This window comes from Vipera berus, assembly GCF_964194415.1.
Source record: "Vipera berus genome assembly, chromosome: 1".
Lineage (NCBI taxonomy): Eukaryota > Metazoa > Chordata > Lepidosauria > Squamata > Viperidae > Vipera > Vipera berus.
In genome coordinates, this window is record NC_138202.1 from 351,524,152 (window position 1) to 351,551,537 (window position 27,386).

General features: G+C 42.9%; 3 protein-coding genes across 4 annotated transcripts in view; 1 reads left to right on the forward strand and 2 right to left on the reverse strand.

Annotated features, from left to right (window-relative positions):
• NF1 (neurofibromin 1) overlaps positions 1–27,386 on the forward strand; it is a 239,910-nt gene that overhangs the window by 121,446 nt on the left and 91,078 nt on the right. The gene's annotated exons all lie outside the window — the stretch shown is intronic.
• LOC308679457 (uncharacterized protein) lies at positions 2,441–9,804 on the reverse strand. 2 transcript variants are annotated; one of them, XR_014028775.1, is made up of 2 exons: positions 6,870–6,988; positions 2,441–3,187 (listed from the first exon to the last, which is right to left on the reverse strand). XR_014028775.1 is itself a non-coding variant. In XM_081346623.1 (2 exons), the coding sequence occupies exons 1-2, from the start codon at positions 9,513–9,515 to the stop codon at positions 2,534–2,536; spliced, it is 678 nt and encodes a 225-aa protein (XP_081202749.1). In that variant the 5' UTR covers positions 9,516–9,804; the 3' UTR covers positions 2,441–2,533. The 2 variants fall into 2 exon arrangements, 1 of the variants encoding a protein (XP_081202749.1); XM_081346623.1 differs by lacking the exon at positions 6,870–6,988 and adding an exon at positions 9,492–9,804.
• OMG (oligodendrocyte myelin glycoprotein) lies at positions 14,980–16,966 on the reverse strand (the record flags this gene model as incomplete). Its single annotated transcript, XM_081315440.1, has 1 exon — positions 14,980–16,966. One exon carries the CDS (start codon positions 16,964–16,966, stop codon positions 15,629–15,631), a length of 1,338 nt encoding a protein of 445 aa, XP_081171566.1. The 3' UTR covers positions 14,980–15,628.

A 27,386-nucleotide genomic window follows, 5' to 3' on the forward strand; every position in this document is an offset into this window, starting at 1 on the left:
ATGTGGCCGGCATGATTTTACGCCGAGGTGCACGGAATGGCTGTTACCTTCCCACCAAAATGGTATCTTGTTTATCTACAGGTAGTCCTCTACTTACAACAGTTCATTTAGTGACTGTTCAAAGTTACAACAGTACTGGGGAAAAAAAAGGAATTTATGAGCATTTTCTATACTTGCAACCATTCCAACATCCCCGTGGTCAGGCGATCAAAATTCAGATGCTTGGCAACTGACTCCTATTTATGACAATTGCAGTGTCCTGGGGTCATGTGATCATGTTTGGTGACCTTCTGACAAGCAAAGTCAATGAGGAAGCCAGTTTCACTAACGTAACACCTGCAGTGACTCACTTAATAACTGTGGCAAGAAAGGGGAAAACTCAACTTATCAACTCACTTAGCAACAAACGTTTTGGGCTCAGTTGTGGTTGTAAATCAAGGACTACCTATATTTGCATTTGTGTGCGTTTGACCTACTAGGTGGATAGGAGCCGAGCAAGGAACAAGAGCTCATCCCATCACATGGTGCTCGGGTCTCAAACTGGGCTGTCAGCTTTCCAATTGACAAATTCGGCATCTTTACCAGTGGTGGGATTCAGCACCACTTCGGCAGAACCGGTAGCTAATTTTTTGTTGCTCAGGCCCAGAATGGACTTCTGGAAGCGGCATACACACAAAGAACCGGTTGTTCACATATTTGAATCCCACCACTGGCTTTTACCCACTTCAGCCATCGCGCCCCCCCTTATTCTTTACATATGAATGTTAAAAAGGGCAATATTCATCTACAATTTATGCATTGTATTTTTGGAATATGAAGAGCGGTGGAAGGCAAAGGTTTGGGAAAAGCTGTTGGTTGCTATCGTGATGATGTCTGAAAGAAGGAGTTTTGTGTAGCCATTTTAATTTGCATTACTGGTACCTTAATTCAGTTTGCCTTTTAATGAACACAACAATAGAAAACACATTATATCCTCCTGTACGTAAATACCCACACATACACACACACACACGGCTTTTTTTGTCATAGAACGCTCAGAACGGAGTTCCGGCACCTTTTTTGGATGGAACCTTGTAGGATAGGCAAGACGGGTTGTATGACATGTATGAGTTCCGGCACCTTTTTCTTTTACAAAAAAAGCACTGTGTATATGTGTGTGTGTGTGTGTGTATATATATATATTGAGAGAGAGCCTGTGGCTTAGAGGTAAAGACAACTGCCTAATGTGCAATCAGCCCAGGTTCGAATCTCGGAAGGGTATGGCTGACTGATGAAAACTAATAAGTTTGAAATGCATATCAGTCTCCCTTAATTCTTTGTTAGCAATTTAAAATTTACACAAATATGAGCTGTCACCGGTGTGACTACTGCCTGTCGATGGCCTTTGGGATAGGCTGACACAGGAGATAAAGATTTGTCCCATGTTTGGGGCCTAGCAAGGTAATCTAATAGTTAACAAGGGTTTTTTCCCACGTAGAATTGAAGGTATAAGAGCAACGTTTTGACGAAATCTCATCCGTCATCCTCAGGCTGGTGGCTTCAGCTTCGTTCTTCTGGGAGAAGTGTGTGGTAGTGGCTGTTTGTTTGCATATATATATGCAGGTAACATCTGCAGCCAAAAGTCTTGGTTGGAAGGAAATTTTGTTGATTGCCAAAACAAAAATTGAGTCTCTGGTGGGATTTCCACGCAATTGGTCCTGACCCATGAAGTCTCAGTTGTGTTCTGCTCAACAGTCCTTGTAGGTCCATTCAGGGATCTCCAGCAAGGAAAGGTTGCACGTGCAGCTTTCCTCGTGGTGTAGTTTGACTGCAAACCTTTTTTGAATCTCGAAGGTGTGAGTGCCTGCCTCTTTTCCGAGAGTGCTTCTTGGTTGCATGTTGTAAATTTTTGGGTGGTCATGAGCTGTGGTAAACCTAAAGTAGCATCCTAGCTGTTGTAGATCTGATAAATAAAAACTGGGTGGTTGAAAGCTTTTAAGGGTATTAAGGGAGATATTCCCAGTTGATTTCAGGACTTTTTCTGCTGATTGTCAAGCAACGGGGGAAGTCATGGATTTCAGAGACAGAAGGGAGTCATCCCAATTCCTCCACTTACTGCAGTGAAAATATAAATAAAGCAAACGGGAAGGAACGGTAAGAGAAATGTGGGCTCTTGCTTTTTAGAAAAAGAAGACTATTTACATACAGGAAGACTAATGGATACGCTAAAAAGCGATGGCTAAAGATTAGCCATTCACATACCCAACAGCACAGATAAGCTGTTGGCGTTTGCCTTGTTTATAATATTAGCTGTGATTTTGAAAAAAGAGTCATAGCCATACTCAGTCTGACCTAACTGAAGCAAAACGGCATACTCCTTTGGTTAGAAAATTGGCAGTTTTTCCATTGAAGGCTGGCGAGAGAGAAGATTGTGGCAAATGCATCGGAGAACTTATGAAAGAACAGACTATGGCACATTTATTAACAGCGAAAAAGGGGGGGGAGCCCTCCCCCTTCGCCCAGAATGGCAGTGTACAACAGAACCCGTGCTTTCTTAAAAACAGAGTACAGAAACGACAAGCAACACGATTGCAAATAATGAAGGCACCGGGAATGTGCTGGTTCTGTTCCCAGTGGCTTTCCTAGTAGTTGGTTTGGTCGAAGCAGGGCTTTTTGTCTTATGGACCGTATTAGGGACTTTGTTGATCCGTAGTGTGGTTGCATTTCCAGCCACGATAGGATTCGAGGTCTGGTTTTTTATCGATACACTGGCGCTCCCGGTTGTCCTTGTAAATCCTTTGGTGGTGCTAACTGGTGACATGTTGGGAGCCAGGCTGGGAGCAGGTGTGGCATTGCTGTTGGGTGCTTCAGGAAGAACAGTGACCTTGTCCGCAGGGATTTCGGAAACAATTGTTTCACGAGAGGTAACAGAGGTGGCGTTGCCCTTGCTGGCTTTGGTAACAGACGTGACATTGTCATCAGGAGCAGAGGTTTTCTGGTCATTGGGAGCTTGGGTAACAGATGTGACATCGTCTGCAGGGGATTCAGCAACAGAGGTGTTGTTGTTATTGGTAGTAAACAGAGTCGGTTGAGGGTTAGAAGCTACAGCATCTTGGGTATTGTTGAGATTTTCTGCGTTTTCCGCATAGTTAATTCTGGTAAGCAGTAAAATAACGATGGAGTACAGTTGGGGCTTCATGATGCACCTCTACAGTAGACATAAAATGGAAAGAACATTCACATAAGGCTTTGAAGGATTGCTCTCTGCTGATGACCAGCCCAACAATCCTGATTCCTTTCCAAAAGTCAAATTCATGGGATTTTGCCTGAGCTTGATATTGCCTAGGCCAGAGGTCCCCAACCTTTTGGGCACCAGGGACCGGTTCCATGGAAAGAGGTTTTTCCGCGGATCGGAGAGTGCATGGTTTTGTGTGCTGCCTGCATCCCCATGGATGGGGCTTTTTGCTTGTTTGTGCGGACCACTTGCTGGTATGCCGCAGCCCGGTACCGGTCCACGGACCTGGAGTTGGGGACCCCTGGCCTAGGCTCATGCTACACATACCCCTGATGTATCTGAATTCCATCCAAGATTCCTTTCAATGTGGCCTGTAGCCTAAAGGGCATTTTGTAGATTGAAAACTGAATTTATCCTTCGATTGTTCCCCCAGCACCAATCAGACCTTAATAGTTGTTCATGTCCAATTTAACTAAAGGGATTAATCTAGATTAATCTTAATCTAAAGGGATTAACGCCCATTGTCTCTGATGCTATTTAGGGCTCAGCTAGTACAGGTAGTCCTCGAGTTACAACAGTTCATTTAGTGACCATTCAAAGTTACAGTAGCACTGAAAAAAGTGACTTATGACCATTTTGCAGCACCCCACCCCCCTGGTCACGCAACCAAATTTCAGATGCTTGGCAACTGGTTCATATTTATGATGGTTGCAGTGTGCCAGGTCATGTGATCACCTTTTATGACTTTCTGACAAGCAAAGTCAATTGGGAAACCAGGTTCACTTGACTGGATTACTAACTTAACAACTGCAGTGATTCACTTTAAAACTGAGGCTAAAAATGTTGCAAAATGGAGCAAAACACTCTTAAATGTCTCACTTAACAACAGAAATTTTGGGTTCAATTGTGATCGTAAGTCAAAGACTACCTGTAAAGAAAAAGCTGAATTGCAATGAAGTTGCCGTTTCACTTTTTCCAGCGAGAAGTGGATTGGCTCCTTATTGAGCCTGGAAGCCCTAAAAATACTATTTTTATATTAAGTATTGTGAAGTATAAATGGATTTTTGTTTGTTTCCTATCTCGACAGATGCCAGGCTGTCTATAATGATTATATTGTCCTTGATTTAAGGGGTCAAAAAAATCCTCCCAGGTGTTGCTCAGTCTTACTAGGATTACAATTACAACTCCCAGAATTCCCAGCGATACAGATTAAAGAAAATACAGATTTTCTTCTTTATTTCCCCTCTTATTGGTATTTTATTTATTTATTTATTTTAATTCAATTTATATACCGCCCTTTTTCCCGAAGGACTCAGGGCAGTTTACAGGGCAAAATTAAAACAATACAATATAAAAATTAAAATAAAATTCAATCAATAGCCCCCAAATTTAAAATTAGAATTTAAAAACCTTAAAACCCCTCAGTCCAGGCCAGCTAACTCAAAAACCCAGGTTTTTAGGTCCCGGCGAAACGAACGAAGGTTGGGGGCGATCCGGAGTTCCACCGGCAATTGATTCCATAGGGCAGGCGCGCCCACAGAGAACGCCCTCCCCCTGGGGATCGCCCGCCGGCATTCCCTGACCGGCGGGACCTTGAGGAGGCCCTCCCTGTGGGAGCGCACAGGACGATGGGAAGTTGATGCTGGCAGCAGGTGCTCCCTGAGATAATCCGGACCCATGCCATTTAAGGCTTTATAGGTCATCACCAGCACCTTGAATCATCATCATCATTATTCTGTTGCTTTGCGTGTACACTGAGAGCTTCTGCATCAGACACAAATTCCCTGTGTGTCTAATCATACTTGGCCAAATAAGGTGTTCAGTTCAATTCAGTTCAGTTCATGAAAACTGTTCTACTGCACTAGGGCAATGGAAAGCATTTCCCCTTAGTTGATCCATTACAAATTCTTGGGAATTGTGTGGAGAGAATGCAAGTAAGAAAATTGAATTTCTCGCTTTGCCCTTTTAGTTTGTGTGCGTTTTATTCTTCTTTCGATGACTTAACGAGAGAAAGAGCTCTTGCAGAACACATCTGGTGAGACAGTTGTGGTTTGTTGTATGTTAGGCTGCAGCCTATTTAGAAAGATCATCAGATGTTTACTGAAATGTCCGAGAGAAATCTTTGTTATTTGTAAGCCGCCCTGAGTCTTCGGAGAAGGGCGGGATATAAATGGAATTAAAATAAAATAAATAAATAAATAAGGTGTCCCTGTGTCTCTTGTAAGTCGAAGTGAGACAGACAGGACTGTGTATGGATTCTCTCTCCTTACATGCTTCTTTGTTTGCAAGTTCGGATGTTTTAACAATTATTTTTCACAGAGGTCGTTATACTGAACTGTCCTCTCCTCATGCCCCATTCTGTGCTCATTCTAAGATTTGCATGATTGTAAGTGACCCTCCGGGAAGAAGGATGCCAATATTTTAAAGACAATAATAAATTCAGTTTTGGTTCCTAGTGAGGAAATCAAGCACGGTGGATATATGTGGAGAATTAAACCTCGCTTGTCAGTTCTTAAGCATAGGAAACTGTTTTCTCTGCTATCCGAAATTTGTCATTTAGATCAGCGTTTCTCAAACTTGGCAACTTTAAGATGTATGGACATCAGCTCCCAGAAGGTGCTCACTGGAGAACCCTGAGAGTTGGCCCAAACATCAAGGTTGAGGAACACTGATATAGGTTAACATTCTCATTCTCCAGACTGTTGCTTTTCAGCATTATATAGAAGTGGAGATCCCGAATTGAATAATGTGCAGTAGTTGGCAGATTCCCAATCCAAATTAAACCAAAGCAGCAAAAGCCTCTCTTAGTCCGTTCTGAAAACCACGATTCTACGGGTCAAGAGCGTGGCCCTTTGCCTCTTCCGTTTCTTTTTCAAATGGGAATTAAGCATAAAACATCTCTGTATTTAAAAGAAGGTTGCTGGTCTGACGTTCCTCTTAACACTCCAGCATCTCCTCCTGTTCCTCTGATTCTGCTTTTGCTCACTGAGCCAGAGGAACACACACAGGAATTGGGAAAAGTTGCAAGGTCTGCTGTCTAAAACCCCGATCACTCTTTTTCTGTCACAAATATAAAATTAGGATTTGGGGAGGCGGGGTGGGGGCTGTCCTTGGTGCTCTCTGAGCTTGGCTGCTTTCTTGCAGATGTTTTTTAGGGTTTTTAATGGGTTTTTATATCGTTATTGTTTTTTATTGGGCAATTGTTTAATTCTCTTTTAATTTTTGTATTTTCTATTTATATATGGCCTGTTCACCGCCCTGAGTCCTTCGGGAGAAGGGCGGTATATAAATTTAATAAATAATAATAATAAATAATTTCATTACCCCACCGGGTAACATCAACCACCAAGCCCAGAGAGCACCAAGGACCCCTCATTTCAACCCTGAACTACAAATACTCTCCTTTAAAATTAGGATCACTCACTCACTCCAAAGCCAGCTACCCAGGCATGGCAAACCTGTCCATGTTCTGCATCTGATAGCCTAACACACCGAGACACAAAATAGCCATCTAAACCCCCAACACCAAACTTGTGATTCCTGTGTCCTTGGGCTGAAGTGGCGGGGGGGGGGAGGCAGCAGACAAAAATCAAAGGATCAGTTACCATCCTCTACAGAATTGAGGCAATTTACAAAACTGTATCAAATTCCATACCTCTCTCTGGCTTCTCTTTTCCCTTCTGAATGTTGTCTTGGAAGATGGAAAAGTGTTCCTTAGCTTAACTGTTATCCCGTCTTTGAAATAGCTGTCCCAGAATATGAAGGGTGGCAATTTATGTCAAGAGTGATGTAAGCACGCAGCTAACAAAGGACTCATTTCCTTGTTTGCAAACCAAAATCCAAAGTCAATATTGTTTTAAATAGAAAGACAACCTAAATGGTTTGGGAAGTATTTTTAAAATGTTCAAAGCGTATTTAACCTCTACTGTTTATAACAATGTGTCTTGAACTGCTTTATTCGGTGAATTGATGGATTAGCATTGAATGCCATTGAATAATATGAAAGTCTCCCAAGAGAAAAATTGGCAACAAGATTTTGATCACAAGCATTGGTTAAAACTACAAATGGCCTAGGTGTATAACTAATTTTAGTGTTGACAGTCATATGTTGCACTTTGTTAACTTTTGCCACCTGATTAACAAAATCTTTGATGATTCGTTAATGGTAGAGAGACAGCTTATAAGACTAAGGCCACCCTACAATGTTGATGGAGGAAATATATAAAAACAGTATCACAAATCTCACAATAGGTATGATAACACTAAAAAAAAAACAACCTCGTTGTTGTTGTTGTTGTTGTTGTTGTTATTGTTGTTGTTGTTGTTGTTGTTGTTGTTATTATTATTATTATTATTATTATTATTATTATTATTATTATTATTATTATTATTATTATTATTATTTTAAGGAGAGGGAAGTCCCAGCCCTGGAAGCTTTCACAATTTCCCTTTGTACTGCAATCCTTCATCTCGCCCCCCCCCACACACTCCCCCCCCCACCCCCCAAAAAAAAAGTTCATTGTAGATCCTGGCTAACTAAAGGGTCCCTCCCCAGCATTATATTCTAAACCCGTTTCAAAACACCCAGGTTTTAGGTATGCATTCACTTCCTCTTTTTCTCTTTGACAGTTACTTCATTTTAGAAGGAGAGTGGGTGGTGGTAAATTTAGATGCCTGTGCCTATTTAAAAAAAAAGTAGTATGTGCCTCTGGTGTGAACAATTTTGACCTTTGTAGGATAGCCCATGTGTGTTTTGCATAAATGCAGGTCCTGAGCTGCTGATCTCTTAAGTTTATAATGATATGGTGAGACCAGCATATCTGCGCTCTTTTTTGGGAACTCAGTGTGCAAAACCGAAAATGAACCATTGGTGAATGTTGCAGCAAATAAGCTGGACATAATCAGAGTTATACGACTTATTCTACTGAATGAAGTTGGATATTGCCTGCACTTATTTTCCCCTCTCCTGTATGTACACGGAGGTCAGAAATTGTCAGGCTCAAAGAATCAGGACCACATGTTAAATTCCAGTTAAGATTTATTGCTCACATTTATACACAAGAATTTAGTCAACTGTCAGCATAAACTTGACACTAGATAAAAGTCAACAGAATTCAAGGGGGGATTGGACTTGGATTGCTGGTGGCAATGTAAGGACTCCAGGCTGATTCCCCTCTTGACTCCACCTCCCAAGATCTGCCTCTGCTTGTCCTGTAGAAATGGGTTCTAAACCTTTACGTGGTGATTTCCTGTCCATGATACTTGGGGAACATTTGATTCAAGGAAGCCTCAAGCTAGTTGAGCTTTCCCTAAACTGATGACCCTACCTTGAATGGTAATTTTGGGCCTTCTAGTCAGAAGACATGTACAAGATACTAATATTGAGCTAGAGCAGACATGTCAAACACAAGGCCCGGGGGCCGGATGCGGCCCGCGAAATGGTTTCTTGTGGCCCGCGAAGCCATCCTGGAAACAGTGAGGGAACGGCCCCCACTGCCTTGACCCTGGCCCAGATACCCTCCTTCTGCCAGAAACCCTCAGATCTGTCCCACTCCTGCCCAGGCCCCCATAGGCACCCTTGATGCCAACGATGTAGAGCTGGCCACGCCCACCCAGTAGGCCATACGCACTCTAGCCACGCCCACCCAGTAGGCCACGCCCACCCTGGCCACACCCACCCATCCCCCTGAGGGCAACCGCAATGCTGATTCGGCCCTCAATGAAATTGAGTTTGACACCCCTGAGCTAGAGCATCAAAAAGACATGAGTTCACCTACAATGTGAGATAAAAGATGGCAATACAGGCTGTACTGCTCAGTCATAAGGTTTGAAGCTTGAGACCAGTGTTATGAGCCTTGTGGCATGCTGTAAGGTCATGGTAGTGCCTGAAATTTTTTTTCAAAGTTCTAAAAGAGTCATCTGTGGGAGGACAAACTTCCTTGAGAGGAACCTTAGCCACTCTGGCCAATTTCCTGCATTTCTATACAACAGGACAATTGTACTCCCATCCCAGACATTTACTAACACGTATCTGAAAGAATTGCAGTAGATCTGTAAAAAAAATCCTAGTCTAACAAAGAGAAGGACTAAGGTCCTTCTAGCAGTCTTCCAATACTTGAGAGGCTGCCACAAAGAAGAGGGGGCAGGGGTCTATTCTCGAATGCACCTGAGGGCAAGGCAAGAAGTAACGGCTGGAAGCTTTTTGAAGAGCGATCCAACCTAAAATCAAGAAGAAATTTCCTTTCAGTGAGAACAATTAATCAGTGGAGTGGCTCACCTCCAGAAGTTGTGGGTGCTCCATCACTGGAGGTCTTTGAGAAGAGGATTGATGTGCAGGTTTCCGAGGTTTCGCTTGATAACAAAATAGAGGAAACCAGAAGTTGCCTTCAAACTTAGGGGTTTATTCAGCTGAATAGAGACGGGCTTCTGTAAAAAGAGAAAAAGCCTCACATAGCAAAAATGTCTCATTCTTATACCGACTTTGGTTACATAAGCAGTTCACCCAGCAAAGCTGACACACATAAGATTACGACTTCGCCCTGTAGGGCTGGCACACTATAGATAAGAAAGTAGACATCAGAAGTAGCTAGTATGTTCCCTTTGGGGTGTTTCCCCAGGACACCATCTGTTCACTCTGGGTGTTTCCCAAGACACCAGCGGTCCCTGGGTGGGTTAGAATATCGGGTGTTTCCCTTGCTGTCCTTTCATGACCCAGCATTCATAGGCCTGCAAGTGACCAGGGAGAGAGGGGCCACCTGCACATATACACTATTGATACTGTCCCCTAAGTCCTGGTCATCAGGACAGCCTTTTGTCTTAAATGGTATATGGTGGTCTGCTTGAGCAGGGGGTCAGACTAGAAGATCCCCAAGGCCTTTTCCAACTCTGTCATTCTGTATTCAGTTTAATAAACAGCACTCTCTCCTCTCCTCAAGATACTGCTAACTCGAAGAAAGATTAGCAGGAAACCAGAAGTTAGTAGATGAGAAGGCCTCTTTGAAAAATAACCTCTTGGGTTATTTTTCAAAGAGGCCTTCTCTTGGGTTTGAACACCTAAAAATCAAGAAAAGAAAAACGCTCAGTGCAATGGGGATTATTTACACCCTAAAGCCCTCTCAAGCATTCTGTCTTAATAATTGCTAGAAAGCCAATAGTGACAGTGCCAACCTAATGTCCAGAGGCTGTTACGTAATATGAAGGCTGGCGCCAAAGAAGACTGCCCCTTTGCCCCATCTGTCTGGGGGAAGTTGGCAGCAACTCCATACTGGATGAGTTCAGTGGCTGCTTCTGTGTGGAGAAGGTAGTCCTGTAAGTGCCAAGCCTTAGGGTATTTTAAGTCAAAACCAGCACTTTGAATTCCATCTGGAAACCTCATGGGGACTATTGCAGTACCCATAAAGCATTGTAGTTATCAATGCATAACATTGATTAATTAATACCTGCATATGATCCTGAAACTTACATTCTCTTCCCCTGCCTTTCTTTGTGGCTGCTAGCATTCTTCTCCTTTCTTTGGGAATCCTATCAGAAAATGAGCAGTAATGCCAGAAAGAATTAAAAGCACAAGAAATACTCGGCTAAGATGGCAAAGGCTTTCTCCTGAATGAGAGTTACTTTGCCAGGTGTCTATATATGTATATGACAGTGTTGCAGCTGGGTCTTAAACCAAAATAGAGGTCGTCCTCAATTTACTGCATAGTAAATTGCATAGTGACTAGTGCATAGTGACTATTTGAAGTTACGAGGCATCTGGAAAAGCTACTTATAACCCAGATTCGAAGTTACAAGGCACTCATGCACCCTTGTCACATGACTGCCTTTGGGGCACTTGGCAACTGGCCTGTATTTACAGATGTTTGCAGCATCCTGTGTTCACGTGACTGCAGTTTACCACATTTTTGCTGGAAACGGGTTTACTTCTGTATTTTCGCAAAAGAAATGCACTATAGCATTTGCTTTACAGCTGCTGCAAAAAAGTCATAAAATTGGGTGTGATCATGTGGTGACCTGTTTTCAGCAGTCACAACTTACTACCACAACTGCAGGCTCAATTACAGTTGTAAGTTGAGGGCTGTCTGCACATAACTTCAACACTGGGCAGGGAAGCAGTTGGCCTTTAGATTTCCAGGAACGGAACACTAGAGTTGTGGGTTTTGTGTATGTTTATTCAACTTTGCTCTCACAATAGAATAGTACTTAGACTTATATACTGCTTCATAGTGCTTTACAGCCCTCTCTACGCAGTTTACAGATACAGAGTCAGCACATTGCCCCCAACAATCTGTGTTCTCATTTACCGACCTCAGAAGGAAGGAAGGCTGAGCCAGTCTTGAGCCAGTCAGGATCGAACTGCTGACAGTGAGCAGTGAATTATTTTATTTTTTAATCCCATTTATATCCCGCCCTTCTCCGAAGACTCAGGGTGGCTTACAATCTAAGAAGCACAAACCAATGTGCTTAGCCTGCAATATAGCATTCTAACCACTGTGCCACCACAGCTCCTACGATCTGTAGGAAGTGCTTCTGGGGGAAGGATTGGGGTTCATCTGCAATAAGAAGCTTTTGCTTTTATTTTAAAATGTGGAGGGTTAAACTAAAATGATGGCTTTGCCAGCCCTGATTCCCAGTTTGTCCTCTGAAGGAGAGCGTAATATTATCTGTTTGATAGTAGTGCAGTGGTTTGAATGCAGAATGGCAGACTAACTCTGCCGACTGCCAGCAGTCCGATCTTGATCAGCCCAAGGTTGAGTGACCCCATTGCGACTAGTCTTTACAAAATTGCCATGCTGTCTTTCTCCAACAGTGCGCCGAGCTTGTTAATTCGCCTGCCTTCATTGTTTTGCTATTCTACTCTCCTTGATCCACAGTGGGGAAAATAAATGCATGGTTTTCTAATGAGGAGCAGCCCTACTTTTCTGAATTCTCTGCTTTGGGTAACCATGGAAATGGCTGCTGCAGAATGTAACCTGTTGGGGAAGTTGCAGAGGAGGAATAGGGCGCGTGTCAGGCTGTTATGCCAATCCTGCCCTTCTACCTTTTGCATCCAGCTCAGAAATTTTACATTCTGGTCAGGGATCTGCTGTCCACAGCCTTTCAAAAGGGAAACGGGCTTGGATTTCTTTGCAGCGATCATTGCTGGGAAGCCCCCATCCTTGCCAACTAGGGTAGTAATGAAAAGAGAGCAGAACCATAATAATAGCTCTGTGGAGCAGCATCCTCAATGTATTCACCAAGTAGGAACTTCCTGCAGCTTCTCTGTTAATTCAGCGACTCAGTGTTTTCAGCCACGACCGCTTTAAGACACACGGACTTCCAGAATTCCCCAGCCAGCAAAGAGATGTGGATGTCAAGACTCTTCAATTTTGCTGGCTGGGGAATTCTGGGAGTTGAAGTCCCCATCTCTTCAAGTTGCCAAGCTTGAAAAACACTGGGATAGCTTATATTGCAGTATTCAGTGTGGTTCATGCCAACCTTGGTGGAGCAGTGGGCTAATGCCTCCTTAAGTAACACCAGCTGCCTGCAATTAGTGCAGGTTCGAGTCCCACCAGGCTCAAGGTTGACTCAGCCTTCCATCCTTCCGAGGTAGGTAAAATGAGGACCCAGATTGTTGGGGGCAATTAAGCTGACTTTGTAATAATGCCGCTTGGGGGTGTGTGTGTGTGTGTGTGTGTGTGAAAGCCCTAAGAAGCAGGCATATACATAGAATGAAGGCTACTGCTAAGCTTGTAAGCCGCCCTGAGTCTTCGGAGAAGGGCGGGATATAAATGGAATAACAAAAAAAACCTTTCTCAAACATTGAGATTGCAGTTTCCCTGATTTCCCACCTGGTATGGCCATTATCTCTGCTGGCCAGGAAGTTTGGGAGTGGTGGCCATAGCAATAGCACTGATACGCAGGGCTTTTTTTCCTCATAGAAGGCTCAGAACGGAGTTCCAGCACCTTTTTTGGATGGAACCTTGTAGGGTAGGCAAGGCGGGTTCTATGACGTGTGTGAGTTCCGGCACCTTTTTCTTTTATAAAAAAAGCACCGCTGATACGTATAACACTCCAGTATCTGAAGCGCACTAGGATGGTTTTGCTGAGAAGGGTGTTTCCCATCCTTTGCTCCCCAGATCCTTTTCAAACTGGAGATACTAAGGCTTGGACTCCTTCCAGCCAGACAGGTTCTCGTTCCATGAAACTTCATGGCAATTCCACCTCTATCTCACCCCCTTTTGTTAGAGTTTCATAATGAACCCCCCCCCCTTCCTCCTTTCTGAATAGAAACTGCATGATGCTTAAACAAAGGACATGTGAGATTTGGGTAATCATTCAAGGCTGTACTTTCTGAAGGCATCCATTAAGCAATATGGACGCCTTCAGGAATCAGGGTCCATCCAAAGCTATGTAAATAGTTTATCTTTATCTTTATCTTTATTATCTTTATATACCGCCCTTCTCCCGAAGGACTCAGGGCGGTGAACAGGGCACATAAAAATACAAAATACAAAAATTAAAAAAGAATTAAATAAGAGCCCGAGCTAAAAACAGTAGTTTCTTGTTCCTCTGATTAAATAATGCAAGCATATTTATATATCTCGATTTGTGGTTCTAAGCCAAGGGAAGGGGATTACGGCCCTTTTATGGCTCGTGGACTTCAACTCCCAGAATTCCATGGCTGGCTCAGGAATTCTGGGTGTTGAAGTCCACAAGTCATAAAGGGGGCCACAGTTCCCCACCTCTGTTCTAAGCCCTCAAAAATGCAACCCTGGCTCGCTTTGAACTTTCCTGTTAGTTTCCAGAGCACTAAGTCATTGTGTTCATTTATCAGTGAAAAATGGTTCCTGTACTGTGAAAGAATGGAAAGCTGGTCTTAGAAATGAGGAGGGAGTGAGCAAACTGCTGGAGGGGGAACTTTCAGAAAATATTACTCAGCGTGACAAAGAGGGAAGCACATGAAAGAAACTCAAAAATAACCCCTGGATTTTTGTTTAGTCCAAGCAGGGGCAGAGAGAAACTCAAATGGTCTGGCAGGATTCTATTATTCTACTCTACAGCAGTAAAGAGCATTACTTGAATCCATGTTATGCTTGTGGGCTTGACCTTGCCTGCCTCGCAGGGCTGACCGTCGGATAGAAATGGGATGAAAGAAATAAAAATAGGTCCAGCTCTCTCCAACTTGATGCTGAATGAGCATGGGGTGACATTGGCTTTCAACCTATGTCGTGGAAGGTTATGACGTTAAGAGAGGTATGGGCTGACTCAGCTGACTCAGGAATTCTGGGAGTTGAGGTCCATGAGTCATAATTACTTTTTAATTTTTGTATCTTGTTTTTTATTATGTATTGCCCTGTTCACCGCCCTGAGTCCTTCGGGAGAAGGGCGGTATACTTACTAAATAAATAAATAAATAAATAAATAAATAAATAAATAAATAAATAAATAAATAAATAAATAAATAAATAAATAAATAAATAAATAAGCCGAGGTTGCCTACCCCTGGGCTAGGTGTTAAATACTTAAACCATTGGTCTGTTTGCTGTGAGTAGCGGTCAGGGTCCTTGCTGGGGCCAGGAGAGACCCAGGGATGGAAACTGTAGGTAACATTGAGCCAATCATTTATTCTCAGGCCAGTCTACCTTTCAAGATTGTTGTGGGGGAAATAAGAGGAGAGTGCTTTGTAAACCACCTTCAGCTCTGAATGAAAGAGAAATACGGTATAAACTCTAATGAATAAGTAAATTCTTTCAGCAACATCTTAAGAACTACAGGCTCCCAGGCCTATTTAAACAATGATTGGATATTAATACTAAATCATTACTTGATGGGAGCTGGCCAATAACCTCATGTCACATCTCTTCTAGGATGTTAGTAAGAATTATGGCAACAAATCATAGTTAGAAGTAGTTGCGTTTTAGATATTTTTATCCCTCCCCCTCCTTCCCCCCCCCTTTATGCATTTTTGATAAAGAATTAGCATTGATATATTCCAAGGTTTTCTGTCAGGCAACTCTGCCAGTACATGTATAACACAGGCCTTTGAATGTTTTTGTTTCGAGATGTTTAATGACAAAACTATTCATAATCAATACAGAAAATACCGACATTTTTAAATATCTTTGTGAAGAAAATTAAAAATGTAAATACAAAATAACACATTTCATAAAAACAATTGTATTACTGGGTATAATTTTCTTCCTTTTTTATTTTCTTAATTCCGTAAGACATAATTTAAGTAAGTAGCAGCTTGGTTACCAAGACGTGATTTTTCTGCAGCCCTGCCATTCAAGAGAAGTTATTATATTCTTCAGTCATATTTCAGAATCTTTAAAAACAGGCATTTCTTCTTGCATCTACAGTAATTCATTTTGAACAGGAATATTTCTCTCTCTCCCCCCCAACATGTTATTAATATGGAATAATGAAGCAATTCATTCATTTAAACACAAATTCACTGCCCGTTGCCAGGGCCACCACAGCAAGCATTACAGTAGGGAACAAATACCCCCTGGGCACATTTGCTTTAGAAGGTGCGCGAGGGCTAATTTTTGTAGTGTGTTCTTCTTTCTTTATTGTTGTGCTTTGTTGTTTCTTTGGGTAGTTTGTAGGCACCCCGCTGGTGATCCTCAAGGTCATAGGAATTGTGGGGACTTCGGCCAGACTTTTTGGGCTGGACTTCACAGAGGTTGTATCTTGGATGTAGACCACGTGCGTGGCTGCGGCCACTTCGAACGAATTCCGTAGGTTCTCTGTGCTGAGATTTTCTGGGTAGGGAACCATTGGCCTGCCGGGGCTCGTGAAGGCTATTATCGGGTCAGCAGTGGTGTTTACATCGATGTCTGTCATTCCGGACTGTTGTTCATACGCTAATTCACTCTGTTCAGTTGCTTCTGCAGAGTCAGTTGTATCCACTGCCTTTATGGCTTTAACCAAGAGGTGGTTCTGAGTCACGGCTGGAGTAGCTGAGAATGGGCCGGAGCCTTCCCATGACACGGTGTCGTCCTCCGGGCATGGCAGCCCAAAGACTGTGGCTGGTGTTTTTCCTGTCCAATTCTGCAAATAAGAGAGGGCTGGTTCTTTATCCTCACATGCCCAAGGGTTGTTGTAAAGTGTGATCAGTTGTAGCTGAAGAAGCTGGTCAAAGGCGTTGTCAGGGATATAGGTGAACTTATTATTGTGCAGATAAAGTTGGGAAAGATGGGTAAGTCTCCTCAGGGTGCCAGGAAGGATTTGTGACAAGAAGTTGTTGGATAGATCCACTGTCTCCACATTGATGGGCATGTTGGTGGGGACGGTCCAAAGGTTGTTGCTACTGAGGTTGAGGAACACCAGACTGCTCATTGTGTTGTTAATAAGTACAGCCCTTTCCACCATATTCCTTGACACATCGAGGACTTTAAGATTCCACTGGTAAGCCGTGTCGAGCTTTTGGAGGACCTTGATACCATTGTGCGTGGCATAGATTTCCCACAGGGACCTGGGCAGTTGAGCTGGGAGGCTCCGAAGCCAGTTGTGGGAAAGATCCAATGTTCTCAAATTTGCAAATTGAGTCAGCTGGTGGTTGAGATCCACAAAGAGGTTGTGTGACAGATTCAAATGGGTAATGTTGTCCTGAAGTCCATATGGCAGCGTGGTCAGGTTTCTGCCAGAACAGTCCACGTTTCTATCATTTCCTGAGCATGAACACAAAGAAGGACAAATACCCTGAACGGCTGGTATGAAGACGAGAAGAACCAAGACGCCAAGTGATGCCTTCAAGATCCAGTTCTCCATTGTTGCCTAGAAGCAAACGTGTAACACATGCCCAGTTTAATCACACATTTTAGAAGGCTGGTTGGGGGGGCGTTGGGGGGGGGAAACCCCACCCTTAACCCTTGCCGGTGAAGTTACATTTTAATAAAGTCAGACATACCTGCACCCCCTGGCGTATCCCTTTGGCATCATCCTTAATGGTGCAGAAAAACATTCTTATTTCCAGGGAAGCTCTCCGACCTCCTGTCTTGCTGTCTGTCAAAACAGCCCGATCTGTTTCCATCTCATCTTTCCCCCCCCCCCTTCTTCCCCTTCCACTCTCCCATCCTCCAACAGCTACTAATGGTAGCATTCTTCCCAAACTGCTAGGCTCTTCCAAGTGTTGTACAATGTCTGCTTTCTCTCCAGAGCAAGCTGAATCCCCGGTTTGTCTGTCGGATATTCTTTCTGCTACAAAATGATGCTTCTGTGCAAAGGTGGCAGGCAGACTGAGCTGGATCTAGCGTCAGGTCTTAAAATGCCAGCAGTCGTTACAAGCGGCTCCCTTATCCACGCCGTAGATAAGGCACGCAAGAGCAAACAGCACCCCATGCTTTCAAAATGCATCGGGAGCAATTTAAGGCATGCTCAGAAATTGTTGAGAATATTCTCAACCGTTCTCAAAATGCATCCGGAGAATATTAAAGGCATGCTTCCCTGCCTGCCTTTCCTCTCTCCTCCGTTCTTACCCTAGCCCTATTTCCCCCCCCCCTTTTTTTTTACAAGGTAGAAACATTTTCAGGACCAAATCAAAGATTTAAGCGGAGATTTTGTAGCTGTCACTGCAGCAGATTGCTGGTGCAGGGAACTGCCAAGTTAGGCGACAGTTTGCTTCTCCAGTATTTTCCCTCAGTCTCTCTGTCTCTCTCGATTTTTATTTTTATTTTTATTTATTTTTTTACTTTAGGCACATACACCCCAGTGCACATACACCTCGTTTTTCTGGCAAGAGGATTGGGTCATAAAAGGAGGCAAGAGAACAGCCAAAGCAACTTACCCCACTCTCTCTGCTGTAGGCTTAGTGCATCATTTGCCTGGAAGATTGAGATGAAAAGGTCGGCTTGCTCTCCAGACGAGCCACAGTTTGTCTGTGGGTTGTGCTTTGCCTCTTCAGCTGCATCGTACTGCCGTTTCCAGGGGCTCTGCAACCACCTGATCAGCTTCCCTTCGGAAGACTGCAGAGCTGTTGTTGTAGCGCTGACTCAAATTTATTGCAAGGGGTGCATGCTCAACGAAATGGGCAGTCCCTTTTTTTGGGGAAAGCCAAGTTTCTAAACTTCTTATATTATCTTCCCCCTCTCTGGCTCTTCTTCTGGGATGTCTCTCAGGGCGTTAAAATGCAGCGTGCGTACTTTGTGCAAATTGCATCCCGTTCCACCTTTTTATCTGCACGTGTGGTTATTTTTTTTTTTAATTAGGCTTTAAGCTCCATCAGTCTTTGGCTCTTTCCTTCTGTCTTTGTGTTTAAGCATTTTGTCTTTCTGAAATCATCCTATGTTTCCAAATGGAAACTCTATAAAAGAAAAAGTAAAAAAGACTCTGGCAGTTTTAAATGAAAAATTATTTCACAAGGCTGTAGTGGGATCCCAGGATCACTTAGTCCAGCCCCATCTTCTCTTTCAGAAGCTCATGTGAATCACCACTCAGCCTTAATTCCTTTCAACCCCCATTGTCCCTTCCATTTTCATTTGAAAAATCAGAAAATCCCTAGCATGGTTTAAGAAACGGTTTATTAAAACTTGCTGTCCTGAGCAAAGCAGGCAGTTTTAATGACACATGATAACATTTAGCCAAATTGAGAATTAGTGATTGATGCATAGGGATTTTAGAAAGCCCATGTGTACATAAAAAGAACCAATACAACTTCATTTTTTCAGCTATATTTCCTTACTTTATCCTATTTCTGTAGATATTTTAAAAATACACTGCCATAATGATATGTACTTAACTATATTTTTAGCTCCTTCATGGATTACTGCCTTGTCGTGGCGAAGGGGCTTGCGTAATTCAATGAAGCTATGAGCTATGCCGTGCAGGGCCACCCAAGACGGACAGGTCATAGCAGAGAGTTCTGACAAAACGTGATCCACTGGAGAAGGAAATGGCAAACCACTCCAGTATCTTTGCCATGAAAACCCTATGGACAGTACCAAAAGGCAAAACGATATGACGCTGGAAGATGAGCCCCTCAGGTCGGAAGGTGTCCAATATGCTACTGAGGAAGAGCAGAGGGCTAGTACTAGTAGCGCCAGAAAGAATGAAGCGACTGGGCCAAAGCCGAAAGGACGCTCAGCTGTGGATATGTCTGGTGGTGAAAGGAAAGTCCGATGCTGTAAAGATTTTTTCTCCATAGGAACCTGGAATGTAAGATCCATGAATCAAGGAAAACTGGACGTGGTCAAAAAAGAGATGACAAGACTGAACATTGACATCTTAGGTATCAGCGAACTAAAATGGACAGGAATGGGTGAATTTAATTCAGATGACCATCAGGTATACTACTGTGGGCAAGAATCCTTCAGAAGAAATGGAGTAGCCTTCATAGTCAATAAAAGAGTAGGAAAAGCAATACTGGGATACAATCCTCAAAATGACAGAATGATCTCAGTTCGAATCCAAGGCAAACCATTCAATATCACAGTAGTCCAGGTCTATGCCCCAACCACCAGTGCTGAAGAGGATGAAATTGACCAGTTCTATGAAGCACTACAGCACCTTATAGAACTAACACCAAAAAATGATGTTCTTATCATCATGGGGGATTGGAATGCTAAAGTAGGAAGCCAAAAGATAACTGGAATAACAGGCAAGTTTGGCCTTGGAGTGCAAAATGAAGCAGGGCACAGGCTGATAGAATTCTGTCAAGAGAATACAATGGTCATAGCAAACACTCTTTTCCAACAACCCAAGAGACGGCTCTACACATGGACATCACCAGATGGTCAACACAGAAATCAGATTGACTATATGCTCTGCAGCCAAAGATGGAGAAGCTCTATACAGTCAGTAAAAACAAGACCAGGAGCTGACTGTGGCTCAGACCATGAGCTTCTCCTTGCAAAGTTTAGGCTTAAACTGAAGAAAGTAGGGAAAAGCACTAGGCCACTCAGGTATGAATTAAATCATATCCCTGTTGAATATACAGTAGAGGTGACAAATAGATTTAAGGAATTAGATCTGATAGACAGAGTGCCTGAAGAACTATGGACAGAGGTTCGCGACATTGTACAACAGGTAGCAACCAAAACCATCCCAAAGAAAAAGAAATGCAAGAAAGCAAAATGGCTGTCTGAGGAAGCTTTGCAAATAGCTGAGGAAAGGAGGGAAGCGAAAGGCAAGGGAGAAAAAGAAAGATACACCCAGTTGAATGCAGAATTCCAGAGAATAGCTAGAAGAGATAAGAATGCCTTCTTAAATGAACAGTGCAAAGAAATAGAAGAAAATAATAGAATAGGGAGGACCAGAGATCTTTTCAAGAAAATTGGAGAAATGAAGGGAACGTTTAATGCAAAAATGGGCATGATAAAGGACCAAAATGGCAGGGACCTAACAGAGGCAGAAGAGATTAAGAAGAGGTGGCAAAATTACACAGAAGAACTATACAAGAATGAGCTTAACGTCCCTGATAATCACAATGAGGTGGTCACTGACCTCGAGCCAGACATCCTAGAATGTGAAGTGAAGTGGGCCTTAGAAAAGCTGAGCAACAACAAAGCTAGTGGAAGTGACAGTATTCCAGCTGAGCTATTCAAAATCTTAAAAGACAATGCAGTAAAAGTGCTACACTCAATTTGCCAGCAAATTTGGAAAACTCAACAATGGCCACAGGATTGGAAAAGATCAGTTTACATTCCAATTCCAAAGAAAGGCAGTGCCAAAGAATGTTCAAACTATCGCACCATTGCACTCATTTCTCATGCTAGCAAAGTCATGCTTAAAATCCTACAAGCTAGACTTCAGCAGTATGTGGATCGAGAACTACCAGAAGTGCAGGCAGGATTTCGAAGAGGCAGAGGAACTAGAGATCAAATTGCCAACATACGCTGGATCATGGAGAAAGCTAGGGAGTTCCAGAAAAACATCTACTTCTGCTTCATTGACTATGCTAAAGCCTTTGATTGTGTGGATCATAACAAACTGTGGCAAGTTCTTAAAGAGATGGGAGTACCAGACCATCTTATTTGTCTCTTGAGAAACCTATATGCGGGTCAAGAAGCAACAGTGAGAACTGGACACGGAACCACTGATTGGTTCAAAATTGGGAAAGGAGTCCGGCAAGGCTGTATACTGTCGCCCTGCCTATTTAACTTATATGCAGAGCACATCATGAGAAAGGCAGGGCTAGATGAATCAAAAGTTGGAATTAAGATTGCCGGAAGAAATATCAACAACCTAAGATACGCAGATGATACCACTCTAATGGCAGAAAGTGAAGAAGAACTAAAGAGCCTCTTGTTGCAGGTGAAGAAGGAGAGTGCAAAACTTGGGTTGAAACTTAACATTAAGAAAACCAAGATCATGGCATCTGGCCCTCTCAATTCCTGGCAAATAGATGGGGAAGAAATGGAGGTAGTGACAGATTTTATTTTCCTGGGCTCCAAGATCACTGCAGATGGGGACTGTAGCCAAGAAATTAAAAGACGCTTGCTCCTGGGGAGGAAAGCCATGGCAAATCTAGACAGCACACTAAAAAGCAGAGACATCACCCTGTCAACAAAAGTGCGTATAGTCAAGGCTATGGTCTTCCCAGTTGCAACGTATGGCAGTGAAAGTTGGACCATAAGAAAGGCTGAGCGCCAAAGAATTGAGGCCTTTGAACTGTGGTGCTGGAGAAGACTCCTGCGAGTCCCTTGGACCGCAAGGCGATCAAACCGGTCAGTCCTAGAGGAGATCAATCCTGACTGCTCTTTAGAAGGCCAGATCATGAAGCTAAAACTCAAGTACTTTGGCCACCTAATGAGAAGGAAGGACTCACTGGAGAAGAGCCTAATGCTGGGAAAGATCGAGGGCAATAGAAGAAGGGGACGACAGAGAATGAGGTGGCTGGATGGAGTCACTGAAGCAGTAGGCGTGAGCTTAAATGGACTCCAGAAGATGGTAGAGGACAGGAAGGCCTGGAGGAATGTTGTCCATAGGGTCGCGATGGGTCGGACACGACTTCGCAGCTAACAACAACAACAACAAATATTTTTAGCATGCTTTGCATTTTTGGCTCATTTTGACCAAACTGTGCCACTGAGTGCGGGGTAACTAAACTTGATGATAGCTTTAATCTAGATTAAGGCTAAATTTTACTATCATAGCCAACAGTGGTTTTGTTTTTTCCTTCTGTGAAGAGGTTTAAATATCTCTTCTAGTTTAATGTAGACTTCAGCTCCTCTCTTTTTCTCAGTATAGTCTTTCTAGACAATTTTTTTCCGTTATTAATGTCCTCTTCCATGGTCCAAAAATAATGTGTTCCTTCCAACAAAGACTACTTGTATGAGTAGAGCCTAAGGACATAGATAAGTTTTTCCCAACCTTGCTTATTTCCAAGTAGGCAGACTTTGGCTCCCAGAATGTTCATTCACTAGCCATACTGACTGTTGAATTCTGGGACTTGAAGTCCATATATCTGGGAATGGCCAAAGTTTGGAAATCTGTTTAGAACTAAGGCTGAAGCTGGATTTAGACTTGTCTGCAACTGTGCATAGGCATTGACGCATACTCACGTTGTGAAGTGGTTGATGGGGAAGCGTAGGTTGCAGATGGCTGCTGACGGGCTGTGATACACACACACACACCCGCAATCTCAGCTAAGCATTGTGGTGTCCTGTATGTTGAGTGATTGGTCCGGCTTCCTGTTGGGAGGTGGGCAAAAGGAAAGGCATATTCAAATAATAAAATGCTATGCAGCAGCTATGCAACTGTCTGAGAAGGACAGACTCATACATCCCTGACATGCGGTGATGCAGAAGTCTAATCATGGCTTAGACTGCAAAGTTAAACCTCAGTGCCTAGTCCCAGAACAGAATAACAGAGTTGGAAGGGACCTTGGAGGTCTTCTAGTCCAACATCCTGCTCCAGCAGGATAACTCATACCATTTCAGACAAATGGCTGTCTAGTCTTTTTTTAATACCTTCCAGTTATGGAGCACCCACAACTTCTGAAAGCAAGCCATTCCACTGGTTAATTGTTCTCACTGTTAGGAAATTTCTCCTTAGTTCTAGGTTGCTTCTCTCCTTGATTAGTTTCCATTCATTATTTCTTGTACTGCCTTCAAGTGCTTTGGAGAATAGGTTGACCCCCTCTTTTTTATGGCAGCCCCTCAAATATTGGAAGACTACTATCATGTCACCCCTAGTCCTTCTTTTCACTAGACTAGACATACTCAATTCCTGCAACTGTTCTTCATATGTTTTAGCCTCTGGCCCCTTAATCAACTTTGTTGCTCTTCTCTGCCCTCTTTCCAGAGTCTCAACATCTTTTTATATTGTGGTGATCAAAACTGGATGCAGTATTCCAAGTGTGGTCTTACCAAGTCATTATCAAGGAGTACTAACACTTCACACGATCTTGATTCTATCCCTCTGTTAAAACAGCCTAGGATTGCATTGGCTTTTTTGACAACTGCAGCATACTACTGGCTCATAAGGGAAGCGGTGGCTCAGTGGGTTAGGACGCTGAGCTTGTCGATCAGATGGTTGGCAGTTTGGCGGGTCGAATCCCGAGTGCCTGTGTAGCAGAGTGAGCGCCTGTTACTCGTTCCAGCTTTTGCCAACCTAGCAGTTCGAAAGCACGTAAAAAAAGCAAGTAGAAAAATAGGGACCACTATGGTGGGAAGGTAACAGCGTTCCGTGCGCCTTTGGCGTCTAGTCATGCCAGCCACATGACCACAGAGACGTCCTCGGACAAGCGCTGGCTCTTCGGCTTTGAAAAAGAGATGAGCACCGGCCCCTAGAGTTGGAAACGACTAGCACGCATGTGCGGGGGAACCTTTACCTTTACCTTTTACTGGCTCATATTTAAATGACTATCCCCTAGCATTCCAAGATCCCTCTCACAGTTACTGCTATTGAGCCAAATTTCACCTAATCTGTACTTGTACATTTGGTTTTTGTTGCCTGAGTGTAAACCCTTACTTTTCTCTCTACTGAATGTCATTTTGTTAAAAAGGGCCCAGTTCAAGTCTGTCAAGATCCATCTGAATCTTAAACCTATCTTGAGCCCAATTTTCCTTCATCCTATCAGTGTACTTGCATTCTACCTACAGGTAGTCCTCGACTTACGATCACAATTGAGTGCCAAAGTTTTGTTGCTAAGTGAGTTTTACCCCATTTTATAGCCGTTCTTTCCACAGTTGTAAAGGGAATCACTGCAGTTGTTAAATTAGTAACATGGTTGTTAAGTGAATCTGGCTTTTCCAATGACTTTGCTTGTCAAAAGGTTGCAAAAGGGAATCACATGACCCCGGGACACTGCAACCGTCATAATTGTGAGTCAGTTCCCAAGTGTTTGAATTTTGATCATGTGACCATGGGGATGCTGCAGCGGTTGTAAATGTGAAAAATGGTCATTTTTTTCAGTGCTGTTGTAACTTTGAATGGTCATTAAAATTAACTGTTGTATGTCGAGTGAGATTTAGGGGTAGGCAACCTTGGCTCTTTTATGACTCGTGGACTTCAACTCCCAGAATTCCTGAGCCAGCATGGTTCAGCATGGAAACCTCTCCCTTTCTCCTCAGTGTGGCTGGCTCAGGAATTCTGGGAGTTGAAGTCCACGAATCATAAAAGAGCCAAGGTTGCCTACCCCTGCACTAGGCACACTGACACTCTCATCAGAACAGGATTATATAATGTTTAGATTGGATTGAAGGGGTCCATCTAATTCAGAATTCTGCTTTTTGGGAAGCCTATAGGAAATGAGACCTCCCTAACATTCAGAGAGAGAGAGAAAGAGAGAGAGATTATTTCTGAATATACAAGCTAAATCAGTCGCGCCCTGCATTGCCCCAACTTTTTTGTAAATAAATAAATAAATAAATATGGAGCATTTAAACACGCACACGCACTGTTCTGACCATAACAATACCAGAGAGACATTGAGAACCTGGAAAAAGTGCAAAGAAGAATAATGAAGATAGGGAGGGACTTGAAGACCAAATCTTACGGAGATTAGTTAAAAGGGCTGGGTACATTTAAAGTAGAGAAGGCCAAGGAGAGACATGGTAGCCATGTTCCAATACTTGTAGGGCTTTCCTGGGGAAGAGGAGATCAATTATTCTCTGTAGGGTTTCAAGGTAGGACAAGAACCGAGGTGGAAGCTTTACACATAGAGGTCCAAACTTAGAATAAGGAGGAATTTCCTCATTGTGAGAGCTGTTAAGCAGTGGAACAGCCTGAAGTCATGGGTCCTCCAACACGAGGTTTTCAAGCCAAATTCGACAGCTATTTGTATAGTATAGTCTGAGGATTTTGCCCTGGGCAGTTGGTTAGGCTAGAAGATCTCCATGGTTTCTTTCAATCTTACAAATCTATGATATGTTTAAAAGCAGCTGAAATCTTGCATTCTCTCTTTTTTCTTTAAATGTGTTTATTTGTGGCCTGAAAAAGTTGATGATTCCTGCAGTGGAGTTTATCTCAGTTATTTTGGTTAGGAGTTATGTCATTGGTATTTGCTAGGGTATTGCTTGTGCTTTGTGTTTGGCTACCATAAATAATAACCTGAGATTGTTGCAGGCACTTGCCAGGGTAAGGTTTGAAGGAATCTTTCAGTTGGGGATGACAAGAGCGTATCAAATTGATTCCTGTATTGCAAACCAAGATGAAAGGTCCTAAGTTTAATAAGTGGAAAAATATCGACATAGGTATAAATGCCGGACACATTTGGGTGGGTAATATAATTGGAGTAATCATTTCCAGTGCTGCGGTTTCATCCTTAGAGGCAATTCTCTTGAGGTTTTTTGAAGCAGGATTCAGCAATCAGATACTGAATGGGAGGCGTTATGTCCCCATGCTGATCTAGGCCTGCCCTGTGGATGAGATCAGCTTGGATTCGCTGCAGTCCAACACCCATTAGATTCCAAACCTCCCATAGATTATCTGTGATAATCCTCCTCCTCCTCCTGCATCATCCTTCATAAATTGTCAATATAGTAAAAAATTGAACTAGTACTAAACATCTTGCTAAGGACACGTGTTCACCTTGAACCATTGCGCCAAAGATTACATCATCTTAACTAGAGCCCTGAAAATGGGCGCCTTCTTTAATATAACTTGGTCCTGTTTAGAGATATAGGTAGTCCTTGACTTACAGCAGTTCACTTGGCGACCATTCAAAGTTACAACGCCACTGGAAAAAAAAACGACTTGTGACCATTTTCCACCCTTATGACCGTTTCAGCATTCCCGTGGTCACGTGATCAAAGTGATCAAAGTGATCAAAGTTTGATTGCTTGGCCACTGACTCCTACTTATGACGGTTCCCATGTCTCCGGAGTCATGTGATAAAATTTTGCAGCCTCCTTATAAGCAAAGTCAATAGGGAGGCCAGATTCACTCACGTTAGCAACCGTGTTACTAACTTCACAATTGCAGCGGTTTGCTTAACAGCGGTGGCAAGAAAGGTTGTAAAATGGGACAAAATTGACTTAGCAAATGTTTCGCTTAGCAACAGAAGTTTGGGGCTCAATTGTGGTTGTACGTCGAGGACTACGTGCACCCATTTTTATACTAATGTTAATTCCTTCGTCTTTGCTCAGCTACAGATGATTGCAGCCTCACTTTTAATGGTGTGCTTCCAACTTGCTTCTTGGGTTAGGGCCTAGTCCGTATTATGGACAGTTCTCTGATTAAACTGGGACAATCTTTCTTGGTCCAAGAACATATTTAGTTTTATCTATTTAAGTCTCTGGTCTTTTATGTACTTTGCAGCATTGAAGCTACTACTTATTTTACAGTTTTTGGCTACTACTGGCTTCTGCATTGCTGGGCTCTTTTCTGGCAGACACTGCGTCAATAATTATCCACTTGCATTGCAATCCTCCGTAATGCTTTTTTAGTTTGCACCCAGGTAGCAGAAATGGCGTGGCTTCTGGTTCAAAAATAAATAAATAAATTCCTTTTGAGAAACTGAAGATCCAGCACAGTGTAATCCCCTCTATTTCTGATACTCAAGCCACAGGAACCTTAATTTGGCTGCATAAACAAGCAGACATCATGTATGCACTGGGTGAGGTGGGGAGATAGACAAAGCAGAGATTTGCAAGTATGCAAAAAAATATTTTAAAATGCTTAAATACTCTTTCCCCTCCCAAAAAAAATAAATAATAAAAAAAACCCTCACGCCACTCTTGTGGGAACTGAGCTTGACAAAAGGAACAATGGCAAATGTGATGGAATCAGGGAGAGCCATTTGGGACAA